This window comes from Streptopelia decaocto (genome assembly GCF_964273445.1).
Source record: "Streptopelia decaocto genome assembly, chromosome: 4".
Taxonomy (NCBI): domain Eukaryota; kingdom Metazoa; phylum Chordata; class Aves; order Columbiformes; family Columbidae; genus Streptopelia; species Streptopelia decaocto.
In genome coordinates, this window is record NC_138658.1 from 22,902,406 (window position 1) to 22,924,667 (window position 22,262).

Genomic DNA, 22,262 nt, shown 5'->3' on the forward strand with positions numbered 1-22,262 from the left:
TTATCTAAATAGGAATATCAGGGCTGGATCTTAAATTGGTGCAAGTGACAATGATATAATGATAATGAACTGTGAGAAAGCAAAAACGAAATTTAGATGGGAATGGAAAAGTAAGCTGACCCTATATAGGTGTTTTAGGGTGGTTGTGTTTGGTTTTTGTGGTTTTTTTTAACTTTGCTGGTTTTTGTCTGACTCCTTGTGATTACCATCAGAAATAATAAATTCTTATGTACTTCCTTAGATGCCTCCACATGGTGGACCTTCTTCCAATGTGAATGGTGTACCTGAATCACTTCATTGCCAGAGCCCTGAAGGTAGAACACCAATAATTGCTAACAATCCTTGCAAAAATTTTATTGTAGGTGACAGTTGGTTTAGCACTCTTAGACGATTTCTGATGGCCACAAATAATATTTTGTTCTGTTTGATACCTTATTGACAATTTTATTATTGAAAAAAATATCATTTTCTGCACCAAGTCAGTAAAGCTAGGAAATAAATATTGTTCTTTTTATTAGTGGACCCTGCTCTCCAATGGTCACTATTAAAAATGTGAGTGATTTTGAACATGACCTGCAGGGTATCACCAGAAATCTGTTTGTATCTGGATTAAAAGTGGAACCCTCCTCAAAACAGCACACTGCGCTTCAGGCAGAAGCACTTGGCACACCAGCTGACCTTAGTTAAACTTAACCTTTCATTCCTTATCTCTTTAAAGCAATGGGGTTTTAAAAATTATTTTAAAATTTTCATTTTAGAGTCAAGTTTTTAATTTAAAAATACTTACATTTAATTTTAAAAATACTGAAATAAGCAGCAATCAAACTTATTTGCATTTTGGATGTTTCAGCAGCAGCTAAGGGAACTCGAAGGAATTCAGCAGATAAAACTTTTGGTTCTTTTACATGCATTAATCGTTTTTGCATTTTTGCTTTGAGTATGCACAAGATGCTTCGAAAAAGTATTTTGAGTTCAGCAAGTATTTAGACTAAGGACTTCAACTGCATTCATTACTTTTAGAATATATCCACGCAAAAACCTAGTATTTGATTTTTGTGTTAAGAGGTCAAACAACTCTGATTAGTCTTATCTTGCTCTTTCTTATGTTTGAGATAAAAAATAAGGGAATAAGCTGTGAAGAAAACAGCTTAGTTAAAGTTTTGTTTTGCATTCGTGACTGTTTCTGTTCTGTATCTGTGGAAACCACAGGGAATATATTACATTCTGCTGACACTTCTCTTCAACTTGCATTATTGACCTTGCTTTTTGCAGGTGTGAATGGAAACAAGTGCTCAGGGTCATCTCCCATTCTTGAGAAGTACAAAGTGGGGAAGGTGATTGGTGATGGCAATTTTGCTGTTGTAAAGGAGTGCATAGAACGGTGAGCAAGAAACTGTTCAGTACTGCTATGTATTTTACTGGATAAAGCCTTATATATTAGAATAATTGGATAGCAAATGTGATGAGATGAAAGCAAAGAGCAGTTGCAAAGATATGTCTACACTTGAGGAGAACTAGACATAGCAAAACACACAGGGATTCCTATGTGTTATTCCAGCAAAGGAACAAAAGCAGCAGAGAGACATGACTTTTTATCCCAAAAACTACAGGAGGTATCACCTTCTAGTGGAAGCTCTTAAGGAAAGCCCACAGACCTTCAAGAAATCCCCCTCACGCAACAGACTGTCGTGGATGGCAGGAAATTGTATGTGGCATCTAAACAGCCTTTCAGAGAGCCCCCTTCTACCTCAGCAACCCTGTGGATATCATATCTCTACTGCCTATGTGATTTTTCACGGCTTTGCAGTGTTACTTTGAGCAAAGTATTGTTAAAGGCATGTGGTTGGTGGCAGTTAGCCTGTGCTGTGGACTCCCTTGTGCTTACTTCTGTGAGGTTGTGCGGGGAGTAGCCACTTTGCAAATCAGCCCTTCGATATTCCAGACTCTGCAATATTCTTGCACCTGACTTCCCATGGGGTAGACAAGATGCCTTTAGAGACCTGTGCTGTGTTACTGCTCCTCCTCTGCAGCTTTGTGTCACACTTTGCTGCTAGTGCAAACAGAGCAGATGATTTGACTGTCGCTTTCTCAGTGTATTTTTTAGAACCACCTTCTGCTGTCTTCATCAGTCTGAGAGTTATGTCAGCTTCTTAAATATTATGAGGAATCTTCAACTTGTATACAAATACTGGGCAAGTTCAGCAAATGTCTGTTAACAAACATAGAAGTTACAGAAACAATTTCTGTTATTTGATCCTCATTTGTTGGTTTTCTGTACATGAAAGGAAAGATAATTATGAATGGAAACATCTAATTCCAGTCTTAGCAGATCATAGATGCACAGATAGAAACTTTTGCTGCCATCCAAATGAGCCAAAAGGGTTGGTACTGAGGCTGGATGTGGGGCCTCCACTACTGAAACAGAAGTGAATGATTCTTAAAATCCATAACTTTCTGCAGCCATTACTGGTTTTTTTTCCTCAAAAGAATTGTTTGTTGATACTGTATCTGGAATATTTATCTCCATTACTGAGAATAATTTTGACAGGTGGTATGTAACACAATGTCTAATACTCCCTTCTAGTTTATAGCAGCAAATGAAAATTGTTATTTTCAGTACTTTTTGAGAAAGTGATGTACAAGCATGCAAGGTTTACAGAGTAAGGAAAAAGACTGAAGTGACAGCTCCTAGAGACATACTAGCTGAGCATAGAGCTGATAAAGAAAAAAATAGGCTAAATGTGATCTGAGTATGCTACAGTTACTGCTCCAAAAAGTTCCTGTTGCGTGTGTGTGTTTAAAATAATGCTTCTCACAGTGTTAATGTCTAGAATCAAAGGTTGTGTTGTTTGGATTTTGTGGGGGTTGTTGTGTTTGTTTGGTTGTTTGTTTTTTTCTTTTTGAAGAGTTTCTACCAACAGGCTCTGGTTCCTGACAACCATTACTACATCAGTGTGTAATCATGTCCCTACTGCTTTAAGCACTGCAGGTCTGTTACAAGAACTGTGCCAAGGTTGTTTTATAAACCAGTTTCTGTTCCTTTAATTTTGCAAGAAGCTACACATAAGCGGCTTGAATGAAACTAAATGCATGATGCTTCACAGTGTCTACCTATGCACCCTGAAACTGGCCTCACATCCTTTGTTATCTATAGACTGAACAACATTCATGAAAGGCAACAGGTTAAAAGCACAAAATACCATAATTTATTATTTTTGGGAAAATCAACTGTGCATTTTGGAAATTACTTAAGTCAATGACTTAAGTCACTGAAAATGAGAAGAGAGTTGCTAAGTTACTTGGGTTTCAAAATGTCATCTGTGCTTTTTGGAATTAAGGGACTAGACTAGAAAAACAACCTTCCAATTATTAAAAAAAAATACAAAATTAAACTTAAAAATCTAGTTTTGTCTGTGATCTATTCTTCATATTTAGTGAAACATTATTAAATAAATGGTATATGAAATAAATACGCAGCAATAGTTGTTAGTAATAACAGTGAGTGAGGAAATGCCAGCTATAATTTCTTGTCTTTTAATTCCTATTATACTTCATTTCTAATAGCATTGTTCTTAGAAGCTTTAGTTGTGGAGCCAGGATCCTTTTATACTATCTCTCATTTGCAAAGAGTGCCTATATGTCTGTATATAAAGACATGAGTCAACAGATGGACGCTGACAGTGAGATAGAAGAATACCAGCACCTGTCAGACAAGACTGGCAGTGATATCAGCAATCAAACTATGTGGCTGATATTCAGAGTTTTTTCTTAGATGCTATAATAAAGGACATTTGCAGGAGGGATTTGAATCTGGTTGATGAATTGGCTTTGTGACTGTTAACTCCTCTTTCAACACAGCATAAATGCTGAAGGTTTCACAAGTGGTTTTTGCTGATTAGTTGTTTACAGGCTTTCAGATAATGCACTTAATTTAGTATAATGCATAAACTGTGATCCGGAATTACACACTGTGTTCATAGATGCTACATCAGGTCTATAATATAAAAGGATGGCATTTAACAGATACCATTTAGATAACACTTCTATCTAAAGCCTGGATCAGGTTGTAACTATGACAACATTGCAGATACAGCTGCACTTTCAGAGCAGAGATGCTCTACTGTATTTTTTCCATAATGGCTGAACTGAATGTGAGACGTTAATTCAGGTTTTTTTTTTTTTGTAAGGTACTAATTTTACTTAGTTGTATCAAATGCAAAAAGTATAGCAAAAATTAACCAGGAAGTTTAAAAACATGCCTGACTTTTGCTTTTGTAACTGCTTCCAGTGTTTTTTATTATACATGCTAGTGATTTTCTGATGCATATTGGGGACTGTAGGTGCTGGCACAACACAAAATAGCAGCCAACAGGGTCTTACGGCATTTTCTTGTGATTTTTAATTTGTCATTAATATAAGTAGTAATGTCTTCTTTGTTTAAAGAAAATAATAATAAAAAATATTTTTTAAAAAGATAATTCGTGTTGCTTTTTTCTCTCATTTTCTCCCCTTCTGGAGAAATTGAGAACACTTTTATGCCTTACAGGGACAAAAGGCAAATTAGAGTTCCTTTCAGGGAACGTGTTTACTGAAAATGGTCATCCTTTTTACTTGGTATATAACCACCCTCTTAAATGACATGGCACTTTAGATAACTGCTCTAGAATTCCACAGAATACTTAAAAAAATAAAGAATGAAATACAAAAAATCAAAATTAATGCCTAATAAATTGTGCAAGACTTTATACAAGTCTGTAATGAACTCTATGGGGTTTTAGCTTTGCTGAATCCTATTGAATTTTTCCACTGCGGTATCAATCTTTCTTCTGCTCACTTACACATAACTGGATATGCTTTTATCATTAAAGTCTTCAGTTGAACAAAATTAAGTGGAAAGCTCAAGACAAATTTTGGATGTTGGATTAAAGAAGTGCCAGAGAGTTGCGCCATGTCACAGAAGTATGAATCAGTCGCAGGTGGAGCTTGGAATTAATACACAAAGTGAGCAAGTTTGTGGTAGTCAGGGAAACAACAGGCACAAGTGGTGCTGAGAAAATGAAAAAAAAACAAAATCAAGTCCACTCAGTGAATTTTCCATCAGCAGCTTCCATGGGTTAAGGCATTCCGTTACGATGCTGTATATTCTTACAGATAATGCCACAATTTATTGACCAGTTTCTAATTAATGCTTCTCATCTTTTTCTCGTTAGATCCACAGGAAAGGAGTTTGCACTGAAGATCATAGACAAGGCTAAATGCTGTGGAAAGGTAGTGTACAACAATTTGTATGCATAAGAAAAACAGCAATAAACAGCACTAGCAGCTGCTCGTTAGTCATAAATGGTGGGAGTGTTTGGGTTTTCTGACTATTTTCAGAATATCTGTTTAGCAGGATGACAATTTATCCAAGAAGCAAATAATAAAAGTGGTGTTAGTCTGCTAGATAACAGAGTAAAAACCAAACAATGTTTTGTCTGTTTTATTGGACGAACAAAGAAAATGCTAATATGTGTCCAAAATGAAATCAGAAGAGAAATAGACAAAATATATTACAAAGACTTTGATCTGTAAAATATGAGAGAGGAAATTTGCAGCTTTGTGTGTTTATATAATTCCCATCCCTCTCTGCCTCAACTTTCTATGGCTGTACATGCTCCTTTTGTATGTAGAACATGGATTTGAAAGGAAAATTTCACAAGCATTTATTTCAGTTTGTGTATTTTCACCATCCTGTATAACAAAGATCTTTTAACTAAAGAGTTCCTTTATTTTTAATTCAATTTTTAATTCACTTTTTAATTCATGCTCAAAAAGTCCAAAATTGTCTCTTCGGCAGAACAGCATGTTACATAATCAAATCCAACATCTGAGAGTGTCCCAGACCTCTCTTCACCATCCTCCCAAGTACAGCAATTTTTAAAAAGGAAGAAAAAACCCCAACCTACAGCCAACAATGTAGACTAAGTGTTGGAATAGGTAACAACAAATAGAATATTTCTATTTTGACTGCTTTGCAATACCTTAAAAACAAAGTGCTCTTAAGGAACTTCTAAATCAAATGGATCATAATTTAGTGTTAGCTCAAAGAACACTAAGGGCAGAGTATTAGTTATCAATCAAATTCTGGATTAAAGTCTATTCAAGAGTAGGAAATATGACATTTTCTTAAGGATGACTGAAAAGATGGATGTTTTGGATGTACATACCCTATTTTTTAATGTAAATGAGCACACTGAAATCGTTCTGGAGATAATTTTGCAACCAAGTCAGGGTCTTAATTCTAAGGTACTTTTTTGTCAGTTATACAGAGTAACTGCTCTGAAGTGTATTTCAGAGATCCAAATGCTGAATGTGACCTTGTAGGAAGATGTAGCAAGTCTGTATGACGGTCTTTGTGTGGTAAGGAGCTGTATAGCACTGTACACTAGTGTATTACCTGCTGCGATGACTTGCTTCAAGTAGAGGTCCTCAAAACAGAAATGTTTTATCTATGCAGATTTTAAATTGTGTATGAGGTGCTAGGAGATGAGTGTTCCCATGCCCCATCACTTTATCTTATATTGTCTAGGTTTATTTAAAGGAAAATTTAGAAAGGAATCTTAAAAATGTATAACCACAAGAAAAACAGTGCTAGAATTGCCTTTTTTGAGATTAAAATGTTGCCATTTCTTTGGCTGTGGGAAGGGCAACCCAGTGAGTTTCACTGCAAAAGAAAACTTCTGGGTGATGTGTACAGCTTGCAGCTTGAGATGGTTTTTTATTACTTGTCTGAGTCAACTGCTTAGGTGTCATAAATTGGAATAGTTCAGAGACAGAAAATCCATTTTATACAGCAGAATTTAGACATGTTTTCTATTTATCATTTTCACTGCTTTAAAACAGACAAATAAAAAAAAAATCAATCCTGTGGATGTATACTTGTCTTTTGAAAGGAGCTGTATGTGTATGTACCAGTAGAGGACTGTTGCAAGGGAGATGTTTCTACCTGTTAGGGCAGTGGTAGAACTGTCCAGTAAGAATTCCAACAGAAAATAATTTAATTTTGCTACAGCATCGTCCTTCCTCACTCCCTTTCACGTGCCAACATAAGTTCTGCCTTAAAAACACCAGTCTGGCCCAAATATGCATGGCTTGTACATCACTCTCTGCTCTATAGCAGTTTATTGTAGATCAGCTAAAACTTGAATCCAATTGACTAATGTATTTTCAACAGGCAGCTTAAATGTTGTTTATACAATAATTTCTCTGTAATTAAATCCTATTAATGTAGACTGAAATCTATATTGCACTATCCAGGAGAATGTTTAACAAGTTTGAGATTATTTTTTTTTTTTTAATATGACAAAATATAGCAAAAAAGGTGAGGTGGTTGAAAATAACTAACTACATGCTAGTCAGCATTTTGAGGACAGATATTAAAACAGTAGCTCAGCTACATTTTGGAGTATTTTTTGAAACAGATTATTTATCTTAAATAAATATTGTTTATGCCTGAGCTTTATTTAAGACAATAATTTAGTCAAGTGAAACAAACAAAAACCCAGGTAAAGCTATTTTGCCTTAGCCATAGTTAACAGATGTAATAAATTTAATATGTTATGTGTTCTTAGGTAGAAAAAGCTATAATAAGATTCTAGTTTTTGCTTGGACTCTTAATGCTGGTTTTGAATTTACAGGCTTTCATCCATAAGACCTAGTATGCTGTGGCTGTTCACTTTTGTCTGTTGATGGGATTCAGCATTAACAAAATTGCTTCATGTTTGTTTGTTTGTTTTTTCTCCAGAGCACGTTTGCTTGGAGCAGACATATGTTTGTTCAGAATGACAATTGATGCTCTTTCAAACTGAATTTCAAAGGTGTAACTATATAACCCATATATGCCGCACCATACTCTCACAAAATGAGATGAACACATGGCATGTGGTTTCTGAGTTACATAGCCACATAAAGCTTTGGTAAAAACACAATGCATCTGTAAAGAACCCTGGAAATAGAAGGTGAAGTAGTGTAAGATCGTCAGTCACTGCCTATGCACAGTGGATCACATCTCCTTCTGGTGCTCTGCTCACAATTGCATGAAGTGCATGCTACAGATCAATGCAATAAACATTAATAAGTTCTAAGTCTGGTGAGATGATTTGTTATCTGCTAAAGTGTAAAGAAACTAGAGTTAATTTGCAGTGAACCTAAATACAATACCTGTATTCCAGTTTTTACAGAGGAAAATGCAAATTATTCTTCCCTCGAAAGGGGGCATGTGATTTTCTTCACTCTCCAGTGTTAACCCAGTGCTAAGATGTTCTAGAAACCAAACATTCTGAAACTAACTTGTTCTTGAAACCCAATACTTCCTCAGGAGGATAGGGAAGGGGAAATTAAACTCAATCTGTGTGCTGTTAAATTGTAGGAGCCACAATGACTTAACTGAGCAGATTGTAAATCTGAACATACATATAAAACGAACCGAAATCCAAAACTAAAGCAGGTATAATATTTTTCCTGTATATAATCCACAACTTAAAAAGTCCTTGAAAATAATCCTGGGTAATCTGTCCTTGAGTAACCTACACTGAATTAGAGGTGAAGTTCTGGAGAGGATCAAGAACATGTTAACTATTGACAAAGGTTACAGTGATCCAGCTCAGGGTGGAGGGGGGTGTCTGAACTTAATTTCACCTCATAATACCCACATAAGAATATAATCTGTACTTCCTGAATTGCTGTCATGTTCTGGGGTCTTTTTTCTTTAATTTATTCTTTTTAGAGATATCCCGTTGGTTATGTGTCCGAAATATGGCATTTTAAATTAAATTTGTTCAATGATGTATAGTTAGGCTAAAATACAAGTTGAAATCCAGTATCTGACAGTAGCCCTCCACTATATAAATTAAACAGCAAAAAGAGTGTTCACTGATCAAGTTACGAGTTTTCAGCTGATCAAAGGAAAAGTGAATTGACAATTTCATGTCTGTTCAGATGAACTTTCATCCTCTTTTCTGAACAGGAACACCTGATTGAAAATGAAGTGTCTATTCTGCGTCGAGTGAAGCATCCAAATATCATTATGCTTATAGAGGAAATGGACACCCCAACAGAACTCTACCTGGTGATGGAACTGGTCAAGGTAAGACTAAGGAGGCACTTTGTTTTCTTTTATTTTTTTTTAATCCTTTGTGTTGTCAAATACAAATAATATGTAGGATCACTTTTTATTTCTGTCTGAAACAGTCTTAGATTCAAGAGCCACCTCTAGAATGGTTGGCAGCATGGGAAATCTCTAAAGAAAGTCTGTAGCAGTTGAATTCATAATTTCTGTAGTCTACCCGTTTCTCTTTCTTTCTAGAAGTTATTTTTTATATTAGAGGCTTTTTAGGTTTTAAGAGAGTATTTTTTTTTTAATATTTTAATACACCGCCATCTTGGCTTGCATTTTCTGAATTGCTGCATCTCTTCCACGTGTATTGAAATGCTTGGAATGCCACCCACAGTCCAGACAGATCACTCCTACAGATGTATCCAGGGTAACCGTCATAGAGACACCCACGTAAATTTGGTTGCCATGGCGGGAAATGCTGCATCAGTAACTCACTCACATGTAGTTATATAGTCCAATAGGAACAGGGCATCCATAATCAGAGAATGCACAACTGGCACATTCAGAAATCACCTGTAGGTCCTGCACTTTGAGGTATTATGGTTATGTTTGTCTTATTCAGTTATTTTATATTTCTGCAATATCTACAGAAATTCCAATTTGTGCTTCATTACAATTGCTGAGTATTTGTTACATTAGACTTTTTATTATTGGGCTAACTTATATTATCTTACTCAAAATAAGGATTGTTTTTTGCTGTGTATTGTATTGATAGTTTATTGATAAAATGAAGAAAAGGGAAACTGTATTCCTGTACCTTGATGTAAAATAAATGAGAAACCAAGGGTAGGAAGATTAATAAAATGAAATAAAGGCAGAGAAGAGCTGTGATTTGCCCACACTCATGACACCAGAAGCCTGAGTACAGCTGAGAATTGAATGTAAATGGCCCAAGTCCCAGTCTGGTATCTTGGTAACAAGGTCATCTTTCCACAAAATAGTTTTTTTTTTTTTTACTGTTTAACAGGCATCTGAGCATGCCTATTGTAAAGAAAAATTCTACACAGCTTTTTTATGATATATCATAATCTTAATTATTTTTGCTGTAGTGAAATATTATATTATCTTTTACTTTAGGGAGGAGATCTATTTGATGCTATCACTTCCTCTACAAAATATACAGAGCGAGATGGGAGTGCAATGGTCTACAATCTGGCCAGCGCACTCAAATATCTCCATGGTCTCAACATTGTACACAGAGACATCAAGCCAGAAAATCTCCTGGTATGTCCCATTTATTTTTCTGATATTTTCTCTTCCTTTGCTCTTATTAATGCAAATGCTTGTCTATAAATGTCAAGGAGCTGAGCAGAGAACAGCAGGAATACTAATTTAGAATAAGTATGCATGAAATAAATCTTCTGCCATAAGATAGCAATCACCATAACCCAAATGAGCTGTGCTCAAACCTGTCCTTAGACCTATCTTTATTTACATTTTGATTGGCTGCCATTTGGAGTATTGCCTCACAAAACAATGAGTTTTAAAGCTGTATTGATGAATTATTTATTACAGTTTGCAAGTGGGAGCAAAGGTGGGTTGTGTGCCATTTCTTTGAATGATCTTATGGTTATCTCATGCAATTTTTTTTTGCTTTTCCTTTCACTGTCATAGCAGGAAGATCTTTCTGATGATTTACCAGTATTGTAGCCATGAATTAAATCTGTACTATGCATTTATTTTCTCCTAGGGGACTGACTACTTTTGTTTTCAGCAGAGACATAAAATAACTGTGTTGACAAGAATTACCATGAATTCTGTTTTGGGAACTGCTCAGATTACAGTGCACAGAATGGGAACAGGGCACTATCTTGCTTTTACACAGAGGTTATGCTTACGTATTATGTGTTGGGTGTTAGATATTATGTGTCATGCGCTGAGCAACCAGGGCCATAACCTCCCCTGCTTTAGCCACTGTCATGGGGAATGGCAGCAGCATTCATCAGCACTTGTTAGGTGTTTCTTCTGCCGTGTTTGTCAGTCCTGTTTCATGAGGTTGCATCTAGAGTAGGAGTCATGGATTATCCAAGACCAGATTTTGAATTGTTACAAGGATAGGGTTATAAGCTGAATATATTTTCCAATTAATAGTCAATTCTCTCCCAACTAATTCCACTGACAGTGTTTAGCAATTTAAATAAGCCCTCATATAAATTAGAATGTTTAGCAAAAGGGGGAGTGCTTCTCCTAGAAAAGGTAGTCACAGCAACATGGCACTTAAGAGGAAGAAAATGAAGGTGGAAGTCTCGCTTATTATCAGTGCATCTTCAAACACAGCCAATCCAAAGCAATTTTAAGCTCTCATTAGTGATCGAATCAGTTATAAATAGGCACAAATGTCCTTCCTGCCTAGAAAGCCTAAAGAGATTACTCAACAGATGCAAATCTTGTTCCCTGTGATTGGCAATGGCAGCACGTTAAGATAACATACTGGTATTGAATGTAAATGCAAATAATTCCTATAAATTGCTGCCTATTATTGCAAGTAGTTAGTTCTTTTGCACAGGGTCATCCAGCTGTCTGAATTACATTATCTTTACTAGTCATGCATTCAAAAATACAAACTTTAAGAGTAATAGTAGTATGATGGTGGTGTATCAAGGATAACAAGTGTTTCCATTAATTATATGAATTACACAGGGGAATGAAGGAAGAAAGCTATTGTTGCCCTAGCAGTATTCAGTTGTTTGAGGAAACCAAATACATTCAGCCATTTTGGAGATTCTGCAGGCCTATATTCTAGAAACTAGATCCTGTTGAAATCATGTTCACATAAACATTTTACTTCAAGAACAAAAGCAAGATTAATTTGGGATGTTTCCTTTTGCTGTTGGTCTGGTTTGATTTACTCTTGCTATGACTGTTGTTTAACATTCTTGTTTCTATTAAAGTTGAACTTCTTTCGTCAACAAAATGACTCAGGTTAACATGTGCTAGATTCTTTATGGGGCTTTTGGTTAACACTTCACAGTCAGCTTTCTCACTCCTGTACTGAATGTAGGGAACTCACTTGCCTAGGAAATACCAGGTTTGCTACGTGGCTAGATTTATGCTGAGTTAGTGAGAGACGTTAAATAAATCTGATTGTAGCTGCTTACTCCCATTTTAAACTCTAGGTCCTAAACAATTGGAAGTATAGTATTATATTTTTTATTTAATATATTTAGAACTTCTCGGCATTCTAGAATTGGCTTTTTTCCTATCCCTTTAGCTGCTTAAGGCTGTATCATGGTCTGACCTACATCGCTGGCAGACAGCTCCATTGAGCCCTAGCTCCAGCTGCACTGTGGCAATCAGCAACCATACCATTTTTTCTTTTCTTTCCCAACAAGGCTGTGGAAGTTACTTTTTTCCCTACCTTCTCACCATGATGATTGTTATTTTCCAAACAAATTAAAGGATTTTAAAAAAATGCAGATGTTCTCTTCCTCATTCTGTTTTATTTTGTTTGCTGATTCTAGGTATGTGAATATCCCGATGGAACCAAGTCTTTGAAGCTAGGAGACTTTGGACTGGCGACTGTGGTTGAAGGACCTTTATATACTGTCTGTGGTACACCCACGTATGTGGCTCCAGAAATCATTGCAGAGACAGGGTGAGCATGACTAAGATATCTGTCTTGTAACCAGTTATTTTTGCCAGGTAACTCTTAATTGTTGGAAGAACTAGAATGCTCTAATAGGATGGTCCTTGATCTTTTTGTAACCAAGCCACCTGTGAGAAAACAGGCATAATTCGATTCCTCAAGAGGCCACTTTCTTTGCTCACCCTGCTCCCAGGACTCACCTTTGCCACCTTACCACCTCCCTAGGACAAGCATTGGTGGACGGGATTTTACTGGTTTGTGTTCCCTCCCTCAGAGCCCACGGTACCAGTCACAGCAGCTGCGTGGGGAAAAACTGGTTAGCAAAATATAGTGTTCGGGCAAGAAACAGAATAATTTATATTGGGAGAGATTTCAGAGGTCACCAAGTCTGAACCTGTGCTCACAGCAGGTCTAATTAGATCATACTGATTCAAGTGACCTTGTTTGGGTGACACATGCTATTTGGTAGCTGTTGGTTTAACTAAACAACCCAATTTTTCTGTATTTAATGGGTAGTTACATAAATACAAAACAATTTTGTAAAATGGTCATGTCAGCTTTCCTTTTATATACCTCCATTCCATCCTAGCTGAATCTTGTCTTAGCTGTGACAATTGTGAATTTGGTCTTCCTAATGGAGGGAGAGTCGTCGTATTGTTTCAAGCATTGTGCAGTGCATTTGTTATTTTGAGAAGTATTTCAGAGCTGCAGTGAGCTCAAACGTCAAAGGGCACTTCATCTGCATGTTTTAGATTTTGACAGACTGAATCTACTCTATAGAAATAAAAAGACCTCTTTTTGACCTCTAGTGTTTTAATTTCTGTGTGCAGTTCTTTTTCCTTGTGGTACTCACGCAAGAGACTGGAGAATTGGTATCTTGCTTGTTGCTTAGCAACACATGGTAATGTTAGAGATAGCTACTCCAATATGGGGACAAAAAAGCACATCCTTGTCTTTTGTCATTAGGAATTCTGGATTGAGAAACCTCGATACTGAATTGAATCTGAGTATATTCACAAGATCCTGGAGAGCCTTGAGGCTTATGAATAGAAAAAAAAAAGTGATATTATCACAGTTTCTTAAAGACTGCGAATGACACTGAGTAAAATGATGCTTAGGTACAAAATACTTTTCCATATCATCAGCAAGTAATTTAGAACAGACTCACAATATATATGCATGTAAATCTAATTGATTTTTTGACTGGAATGTTTTTGGTTTTTTAATCCACCACAAGTAACACAGTCTTTTTTTTTTTCTCAGTTATGGCTTAAAGGTGGATATTTGGGCTGCAGGTGTGATCACATACATACTGTTATGTGGATTTCCGCCTTTTCGCAGGTAAGAGTCCCTGTATGTCAAAGCGAAAAATAGTAAAGGACCAAGTTCTTCCTGAGCAAGACACATTTCATTTACCTTTTTTGTTCCCTTTTAAAAATTATTTTCACTTGTACTGGTTGTCAGGTTTTTTTGGGGATCCATTTTGCTTATTTCTTTTTCTAAGGGAGCAACTGTTTTACTTCTGTGTGTAGCAACATGGTGGTGTGATAGCACAGTTTCTATTCCTTTTGTCTGCCAGGTATATCCCAGTTCAATGAACGTGTATGCTTTGCCCTCTAGTGTTTCTATTTGGACACAACAGCTTTACTAGTTTGTAGTGTTGAGAGTGAAGGTTAATGGTAAACTGAGGTGAGGTGAAGAATGTGCTTATGTTGCACTTTGAACCTTGTTAATCCTTTTTTTTATAAGTATCATATGATTGATGGGGTTTGCAAACATGCTTTGTCTTACTCAATGTCAGAGTTCTACTAAAAATCAAATTGGGTATGCTTTGTGCCTCAGCATTTTTTTTTTTTGTCAAGGAATGAGAAGCAGTTAGCAGATTTTAATAGTGAATTCTTCTCTTAACTTGTAAGTTATTCATGCAGTCTGTTTTTCCATCTTTACAGCAAAACACTTAGTTTTTAATTAAAAATTACCAGACTGAATATTTTGCAAAGAATACAATATAAGCAATTGTCTATGGAAAAAATATCATTTAGTTTAGGTATTTGGGTTTTCCATGTGGTTAGTTCATGTTTGAAAACATTTTGAAAGATGTATTATATAAACAAATGGTAATTGCTTTGACTAGAGTTGGGGGTTTCAACATTTATAGTATTATAAATATGTGTGTATATATATATATTTATAGTATTATAGTTGATATAACATAAATTCTGTTCCATCCCCAAATCAAGTTAAAAACTCATGTGACAAATTGACTCTTTTCTCCTGATTGTTTTCATTACTGCTGTTTTACAGTGAAAATAACCTTCAGGAAGACCTCTTTGATCAGATACTTGTTGGGAAGCTGGAATTTCCTTCTCCCTACTGGGATAACATCACTGATTCAGCAAAGGTAGCGATACATTTTCCAACCTGAAATAGTATTTCTTGCAAGCCACTGGAAAGACTGCGCTCTCTTGGAAAGGCAAAATAGAAAATTCAGAAGAGACTCTTGCCCACTCTTCCAGCTGCTGTGCCTTTTTAGTCAGTTAGCTTAACAGTGCGAACACCACAGACTATTCAGTTTACTTAATGATGGATTTTTATAGTAGGTTCAGCACTTCAGCTGTAAAGTGTGTGTGTCTCTCTGAATTTTCCCTCTTTTAACTCTTTTCAAAAAAGAAAAATTATTGGTATGTGGACTGAATGCAATTGACATTTATTAGAACTTTTCAAGAGGTGCATCCAGCTTTATTTGCCGCTGCTAGTAGTTCTTGTGTTATTATTGGCATTCATCTTTAAAATAGTTGAGTCTGTATGATAAAGGTGCCAAATTCTAAGCCCCACTTCTCAGGTTAATTCAGTAGTGTGCTTTGAATGATATCTGAGGCCTCTAATTAGCAAGTGGAGATTATTTCTTATGCAGCCAATGAGAAATTGCATTTTTTTTCCTGTATTTCCCAATGGCTGTTTATCCATTTGCCACCATTCCCCAGCTCCAGTCATCTTATACTTTTCCAGACTTGCATTCTGAACAAGCAGGATCCTCAATCTTGGTACTGAAGGTGACCCCTTTCACTTCAGACTTACACAGACTAAGTAACTTGGCTGGTTGTGAACCCCTCAGGTATGTTATGTCCTGCTTGAAGAAACTATTTCCCAAAACTGGAGTTATGAACACTTTCCTTGAAATACTCTTGATGAGAATATGAAGGCTGACAATTTGGAGGCTATAAAAGGCTATTTTAGGGGGAATTTGGCTCCAAGTACATTAATTTGTTCATTTAGGAGGGCAACATATTTGTCTTGATAGGCTTGTAGAATCATGAATTACACCAGTAAAAGGAGTTGCTAGTTGCATAAGAAGAAATCTGAATGAATAAACAATCTAAAAAGCTTGGTTTGGAATTTTGGGGCTTTTAATTGTATTTTACTGACTGCTTTGTATCAATGAGCTCTTAAGGGTTTGTTATATCTGTAGGCAGCATAGTCACGGAAGTATTTGATAAAGCTAAAGACATCTGCTCTAGTGCCTGTAAAAGATTATGAACACCACAATACTAATTCTTTTGGGGATTAAAAAACATAATTAATAGAATTAAGCATTTTTCTTTTTCTATCTGTCCGCTTTGTCCCATACCAGGCGAACCTTACCTGGTGAAATGAGTTAAATGTCTTTTGTTCTTCCGGAGCAACAGAGATCAGAGTTTTCAAATAATTTCAGCAGTTTCTTGAATTTCAGATGCAGTTTCTTGCGCTCTTTATGTACTGTTACTCTACTGTTACTATGGGCATGTACACTGCCCATAGGGGTTCTCACCTGTCCCAGGTTTGTTTTCATTCCAGTCCTCTGCATGAACATATAGAAAACGAACTGGACCATTATTGCTGATTTTTTGAACATTTCCTTTTCATCTGGTTTCAAAACACTCAGTGAAACATACATACAGCTGTCCAGCACACTCTAAACCTGAAGGGCAAGACTTTAGTTCCACTAAAGTCACACTGGTATTACTGGTTCTGGTGTCAGCATAAGCTGGGTTTTTTTCACCCAGGCAGTTATAAAACTGCACTGAGAAGAACTTGGTGCAAAAATATTTTCCATTTTAATGTCCTTCACCACTCTCCTCAAACTCTTTTTTTTTCTTTTTCCTTTTTTATTTTTTCTAATATATACAGGAGTTAATCAGCCTGATGCTACATGTGAATGCTGAAGCCCGATATACAGCAGCACAGATCCTAAGCCATCCCTGGGTGTCAGTGAGTAAATTACATTTTACTTGTCTCTAATTTGATATTAAATCTGTATATCTAACCCTTAAAGTGTAGTTTTTGTAAGTAGCAATGTACTTCTACTATGCCCATTTCTGCTTGTTGAACAACTAGTCCCATTTCCACATAGAAGAGCAAGAGTGAATACTTTTCAGCAGCAGAACAGAGCGAAGGGTATCACTTCTTGACTGAGATTAGACGGTGCTTAAAGATAACACGACAAGCAAATGTATGACTTGGGCATCTTTCTTTTGTTATCTCACATTCAGTGTAGAAAACGGTCAGCTCAAAAATGTGTATGCAGAAGGACTGTTGTGCATGTTTGCATCTTACTTGCTGCAGTGCTACTTAAAGCACAATTTCCTGGTTTTTTTAAGCACTTCAAGCTTCACAAGAGAAATTAAATTAGAAAATAAAACATAATTTAACACAGTCACTAAGTTGATGGCTGACAGGTCCTTCATCTTTTTGGACAGTAGTAATGGGGAACACCAAAGTCCTTTGCTTATTGATTTAAAATCAGTTCACTAGTAATAAATAGTAGGTTTACATGTACACAGTCAATGTTTATTTCCACACACATTTTGAAAGAGGGACTGAATATGATCTCTGGAGTTACCTGAAACAAGAGAAGGCACCTATACCAAGTGTGTCTGTTCATAACAGCTCCTCTCAAACATATTTATGGTACTACATAATGTTTCCACACTTAGGACGTGTTGGATTGTTTAAAATGCTAATTTAAAAGAATGCCAAAATATTTTTTTTTAATTTATTTTTAGCATGATTTCAAGCATGTTATTTTAACATGTTTGAATCAAACTTGTGGCTTATAATTGTGAGACAAATCAATGGACTGAAAGTATACAGCATCACATGGCAATTTAAGACATAGAAGTCCATACATAAAACAGTAGTTGCTGATCCTTTTTCTGTAATTTCTCTTAACCCATTTGAACTATATCTCATGTAGCAGAGGGTATTCACATTTGGGCTGCCTGTCTGAACACCTAACTCACGGTTAAAAGCAGGAAGTACCTCAGGATAATAGAAAACTTACCTTTTTCTCAGTTACGTTAATTGTTTTTTCCCTAACTTGAATATTGTGTTTATTCATATACAGGATGATGCTTCCCAGGAGAATAATATGCAAGCTGAAGTAACAGGTAAACTGAAGCAGCACTTTAATAACACTCTGCCCAAGCAAAATAACACATCTGCTGGGGTTTCTGTCATCATGGTAAGAGAGTGAACCTTTTTATACTTTGACATTATACTTTGCATATTTTCATAACAGTGCTCTATGAGCATGTGTCGTGCAAGAATAGCAAAAGCAAAGCTAGAATAGTCTCTAATTCTAGTCTTTATTTGTGTATAGTGTGGATTGTCTCATCATCGCTTCAGAGCAACCAAGTCTATCACAATGTGCTAGCTAAGCTATAAAAACAAGCTTTCAAACAGAAACATGTAAACACTAAGTGGTTATACGTTGAATTGAAGCTTATTAATGATTTGAAATCTTTCATTATAAAAACTGTAATTTTTTATCTTACTGACCACCTAGTTAGTTAAGTAGGCTCTTCCCCTCCACCCAACCAAGTATTGCTTGATCATGAATGTACTGTTGTTGCACAATATGCTTGTCAGGAAACCAGACTCCATTTCAGAATTTTTTTTTGTAGTATAGAATGTTTATCACATTATTTTTGTCCCAATCTAACTCCTGCTATTTTTTTTATGTTCCCTAATGGGGAAGTCACAAAGGAGCCCTGATGACCCATGGCTGAACTTACTTAAACAGTAATTCCAGAAGCCAGATGTGTGAATCATGGCAGCAGAAATGGAGTTTGCTGTTATCAGTGCTCAGAATTGCACTTGGAATTGACTGGTCACTTTTGCAGAGAATATGCAACCGCAATAGAGATTGATCTGCAGTCCTGTTCTTGGTGTGGTCCATTCTTGTCCAATGCAAGGATGGACACTGCACACAAAGAGAATCTTCAGTTACTAGAAGAAAAATAAAAGCTTCTATGATAGTAACATAACAGTGATCCCCACACCTCCACCCCTCCCCCGTTAGTACTCTCCAAGTCCAGCCCACTTAAATTACAACGAATTGTTTTAATCATGTGAAAGTAGGTAAATTTAAATAATGTTTCTGCATACATATGTGCTTTTGCAAACACATTTATGTGTATTAACCATGCCCAAGGTTTAAATGTAGGAAAAGTGGTAACATAAAAATGAGAGAAGTCAGAAAATGGATTTCAGGTTCATGCTGTTGTCTACATTTCATTTGACAGTTTGACTTGACAGTTTGAGAGGGACTTCAGAGCTTCATTCTTTATTCTGTTGAGACTATGGATAAGCCTGAAGCTGAAAACTGGTATAAATGCACTATATGTAATAAAAGCAATTTCAATTCTAACTCTCAGCCCCTCTCCAGCTTGCATGCCACTTAAGCCTATCTCAGATCTCTGACACAGCGTAGCCTCTGGCTTCTTATTGGTGTGGGTTTTTCCTTATTCTGTTGGCTGCTGACAGTCCTTCAGTCAGGGAATCGCACCTCGTTAAAACCTTTATTTCCATTTTCCCTTTTCCTGCCTTATTTCCTTCTAACAGGTATAGAAGGACGTAAATGCATCATTATTTAGTTCTGAATGCAGCTCCAAGTTATTGCTGAATGGAAAATCAACTTCTTGCTCAAAACACTAATCTAATGAGGATTAAGCCCCAGATTTGTTATTCTTGCCCTGGTTTATCTAGAACAATGACATTAGTTATTTCATGTCAAGTTCTTCACTTACTTGTACTAGCACTCACTGCTTAAAACCACTCAGATTCAGATGAGTACAGTATTGTAATTCTCATGTATTGCAGTACATTGCTTTATCAGTCCACCTGCATATTTAATGGAATCCCCTTTAGCATCACTTCATTACAATATTGTCCTCTGGCCAAAGCAGATAATACCATCATGTGGCAGATAAGTAAAACTGCACATACCTGCTTCAGTGTTCTTGCACAGGAGACTCTTTCTGCCCCTAAAGCATGTTGCTGTTAATTCATTACTGATTTTTTTTTTTTTGGTCAATTTAAAAATGTTCTGTAAATCTAAATTTGTTGCAATTGTGTTAGTTCTGCTTAAAGTAAGTCTAGTTTCTGTCCCTTGCTTCCTTCCTTTTTCCTCCTTTCCCAACGCCTGCATTGCTTTCCTCTGAGTAGGTCCAAGGCAATGGTACGTACTAACTGCGACGCTTTGTTCTGCTGCACAAAAAAATACATGTTCTCCATTTGTAACAAGAAGAAAGGAGAAATAACTCACCCAGTCTGAACTGGAAAGAGCTTTACAGCCACAGAAAAACAGTAAAGGAAAATATTTTAAACACAAAATATTTATCTGTATTAAGTGATGCATGTTTGAAGTATTCTAAGCTAACACTGATACAACTAGCTATTTTTCAGTTGCACAGACATACCTTGGTCTATTCCCCTGGAAGTAATTTTGTGCATGGGTGTATTGTACAATATCCAAAAGTGATTAGAAAAAGATGGGAATTCCATGAAAACAACAAAAAAAAAAAACCACAAACCCAAACCACTGAAATAAGAATTGTTTCCAATTAAAATAAACATTTTAATGATCACTTCAGCCTTTATCATATCACAGAGCAAGTCAGAACATAATCAGTTCTAAATTAATACAAACTGTTCTTACTTAGCAACAGTAAAATGAAGCCTCCTCTTCAATCCTTAAAAAAAAAAAAAATCCTAAATTTCATTTCACAGGTATGTATTGCTATGTGCAAGCTCTAACAACTATCAGAGGCTGTTGTGAGGACAGCACAGGAGAAAAATCACCATCAACACAAACTGGAAGCATTTCCTTTCCCCTTTAAATAACCTGTCCTGCCACAGAAATAGCAAATACTTGTTTATTCACAACTCTTTCCAGCAAGCAAAATAGGAAATATGCAAGGCTGCCTGCACAGCAGCTACTTTGATAATGATAAAACTACTGCGTATCATAGCTAATCTCAAAAGCCTAGACACGGTTCATCTAGTCATTTCCTTGCATGCTCTATTTTTAAAGTCAGTTGTTAGTAGCAGAGAATTCATTCACATACTGTTGAATTTCCTCCTTGTACCCGTATGCACATAGACTAATGTCCCTCAATTAAAAAGAACAACCAACAACAGCAACAAAAACTAAACCAAAAAAACACCACGAAACCCAAAATCAAACCACTCTAAATTCAAAATACTTAACCTTTGCTTTTGGGAGCTTTTCTACTCAGTACTTTGGTCTGAAAAAGCCTGGTATTGTGTCTGCTCACTACCTCACTGCCCCATCATTACACAAACAGAACAGTTTTAGCAGGAAAGCCTGCATATGACTGACTTCAGAACAACCCACCATCCATATACATGCAAATTCTAGAACTCCTCGATTTGAGAAATTGGAGATACGAGTCTAGGTCTCTTTGCCAAGTCAGGTAAAAGGTAAATTTGAATTTAGGTGCCCCATAACGAAGTAAGTTTTCACTACCAAGCTATATGATTAGTTTGGAGAATAGAGGATAAGTACCTTATTGCTGCCTTGTCCTTGATGACTTTGATGCAATAAAACACATTTGAAAAAAAATACATGCTAAATTTAACTTGTACCAGAAAATTATTCCAGTATCTAAAATGACACATTTTTGTGTATTAGACAAACTCCACTAAGAATACATAAAATTGTCACATTAGAAAAGCAAATCCTCAAAACCAGAAATTGTTACAGAAAAGGCAGAACACCTGATCTTACTTTACAATTAGCACATCTCAGCTTGAAATACTAAATTCCACGTAACAGTGTCGTATAATACTTACACATACATATGTAAGATGTGCCACAAAGGTGAGTTCTGTATTTGTGCTCTGCTCCTCAGTTCCAGTGTCACACATTTGTGGATTACTGTAGAAAGCCCAAGCTGTATATGACCAAAGTGTACCTTGCACCATTCTACAGAACTAAATAAACTACGCAGAACATAATAACATATTCTATATTACCACTGGTATTTTAAGATCTCCTACAATGTAAATAGTTAAGCCAAGAAATATATGGATTTATCATGATGAGTATCAGCATTCAAACTGTGAAACAAGACCCATTATGCTCTCCTTCCAACTCTCAGAAAGCAATTTTAACTTTTTTTTTTTGACACATGAACTACTAGATTTCCCTCTAAGTCACTTCAGACATTCCACTAACAA

At 36.1% G+C, this 22,262-nt stretch overlaps 1 protein-coding gene across 3 annotated transcripts in view; it reads left to right on the plus strand.

Moving 5' to 3' along the window:
• DCLK2 (doublecortin like kinase 2) overlaps positions 1–22,262 on the plus strand; it is an 82,969-nt gene that overhangs the window by 58,611 nt on the left and 2,096 nt on the right. For 2 of the 3 annotated variants that reach the window (XM_082050430.1, XM_082050431.1), the window contains 10 exons: positions 242–314; positions 1,273–1,381; positions 5,211–5,268; positions 9,005–9,124; positions 10,232–10,378; positions 12,616–12,749; positions 14,004–14,081; positions 15,045–15,141; positions 16,908–16,988; positions 18,124–18,240. In XM_082050430.1, the coding sequence (XP_081906556.1) occupies positions 242–314; positions 1,273–1,381; positions 5,211–5,268; positions 9,005–9,124; positions 10,232–10,378; positions 12,616–12,749; positions 14,004–14,081; positions 15,045–15,141; positions 16,908–16,988; positions 18,124–18,240 (1,014 nt within the window). Of the gene's footprint in view, positions 1–241; positions 315–1,272; positions 1,382–5,210; positions 5,269–9,004; positions 9,125–10,231; positions 10,379–12,615; positions 12,750–14,003; positions 14,082–15,044; positions 15,142–16,907; positions 16,989–18,123; positions 18,241–19,303; positions 19,387–22,262 lie in introns of all 3 variants that reach the window. The other variant, XR_014183844.1, reaches the window with a different exon arrangement.